The sequence below is a fragment of the Chaetura pelagica genome, unplaced genomic scaffold (assembly GCF_000747805.2).
Source record: "Chaetura pelagica isolate M959 unplaced genomic scaffold, ChaPel_1.0 scaffold379, whole genome shotgun sequence".
Classification (NCBI taxonomy): Eukaryota; Metazoa; Chordata; class Aves; order Apodiformes; family Apodidae; genus Chaetura; species Chaetura pelagica.
Genome location: NW_009954412.1, coordinates 324,367 through 326,250, shown reverse-complemented (window position 1 = coordinate 326,250; position 1,884 = coordinate 324,367). Strand labels below are relative to the sequence as shown.

The 1,884-nt window shown below is 51.8% G+C and overlaps 1 protein-coding gene across 1 annotated transcript in view; it reads right to left on the bottom strand.

Annotated features, from left to right (window-relative positions):
• CCDC113 (coiled-coil domain containing 113) overlaps positions 1–1,884 on the bottom strand; it is a 13,797-nt gene that overhangs the window by 7,838 nt on the left and 4,075 nt on the right. Inside the window, exon 2 of the mRNA XM_010004396.1 lies at positions 531–692. Within this exon, the coding sequence (XP_010002698.1) occupies positions 531–692 (162 nt within the window). The remainder of the gene's footprint in view (positions 1–530; positions 693–1,884) is intronic.

The window sequence follows — 1,884 nt, the reverse complement described above, 5'->3', positions numbered from 1 at the left end:
AGGAATGTAGGCTCAGAGACTTGAAGTATGCTCTAAAGAAATCCCAGAGACAGTAGAAAGGCAGACACCAGAGAGGACTGCATGGAGCCAAATCAGGAAGCTTCTGGGAGCTGCTAGAATGGAAAATACATCTGGCACAAAAGGGCACACTTTCAAAAGCTAACACAAAGGAGATTTTTCTTTCAAGCATTGATGCCTTCATCTCACACAACAGATCTGAGCTTCTCTACATAAAAATCTGCCCCTCACCTGTATTATTAACTAGTTCCTGCCATTAAAAGATCCATATTTAGATACTAGTCACCTCTGATCTCTGTTCGTGTACTTGGGTGAGGTGGGAGGAGAGTTCTTCTGACGTTGCTCAACTCAGGACCACTCATAGCAATGCTCTGCTACGAACAGCCCTCACCTAGCAGGCTTGTCTCACTCCCTGAGGGATGGCAGTAACAAATACTATAACAAGTAACAAGTACCAAGCAAAGTAAGAAGACTGACGTAGTGGTGATTAAAAGGGTCCTGGGGAGCCATACCTCGAGGCTCTGCAAGGTCTGCTCTGAGTCCTCCTTCGTCCTCTGAATCTCATTCTCCACCTCACTCAGCTCCCACTGAGCCAGCTCACATTTCTGCTCCACTGTCAGGCCTACAAGACAGTCTGTTGCACTGTGAAGCTTGGATTTGTACCTGCCAGTTGTCTGCAACAAACAGGAAACACAGGTGCCCTTAGAAAGCCAGTACTGGCCTGTATTCAAAAAGAAAATCATGTCAATGGTCATGTTAGTGGGATTCCAGCTAGGGCAAGGAGACCTCTCCAGAGCAGAGGTAACTCAGGGCCACACACATCATGTCCTTTCACCCACCCACAAAACCCTCCTATGCAAGCACTTTCAGTTCAATTCAACAGGCAAATCCAGGGCTAGAGGTTAAAGCCAATGTGACAGATTGGCGTGGACTGCTAGAATACCTCTCTGTAGTAAAGATGCCAGTTGTTGTGTAGGACAGATGGGGTCTTCTACCACTGGCTGGGTCAGACACCCTGAGCAGCACCATGGATAGCTGGAGTCTGCTCTGGGAAGAGCTGACACCCCTTTGAGGCAATTCCAGGTGCTGTGGGGAGGCACTGGAGTCACACACTGCTTTGCAGAGTGCAAGTGACCTTTTGGCCTGAGGCAAAGCTTCTAAAGGCTCAGTCTGGGCCTAACCAGAGAGCCACTAATTTGGGATAAAACCCAGGGCAGAATGCTGGCTGAAAGGAGCTCCACCACAAAGAGTCTAGAAGCTTCTGTTTATTCCATCTCTGGTGAGGTGAAAAAGCACCTTTCAGGCCAGGAGGTAAAAATCTAATCCAAAAGGATGTTCACAACCTCAATGATATGGAGAGGAACACACACCCAGCTAAGGTACAGGGTAGGGATGCACATTGGTTTGAGCCCACAAGAATTTCCCGAGGGGGAGGTAAGCATTCCTGTCCACGACAACAGTGCTATCACATAGGAGAGGACATCAGCTGGGGGTGGAGACTTAGCAGTCTGGCCTTTACACTGAGCGCAGGGGTGACAAGGCAGCCCCAGCTCTTAAACCTACAAGGCCAGCAGCACCTTTTTGGAAGCTGGTGTCTAGGTGAAGAGCTCATCCCTGTGAAGCCCAAGTGCAGAGGGCTGCAGGGGGGCTTCTTCACCACATTTCAAACCGGGAAGCCTGCCTGTGGACCTCCGGTCACCCGCGCACTGAGAGCGGGAGGTCAGAGGGGCTGCAGAGGGAGGCAGGGTCCTGGCTGTGCCTGACCCAGCCCCCGCAGCCCTGCAGGGGCACCGCTGCTGCCCCGGCTCCGCGGCCGTACCTGTGTCAGCTCCGCTGAGGCGGCCTGCGCCTCCGCCTGGTGCCGGC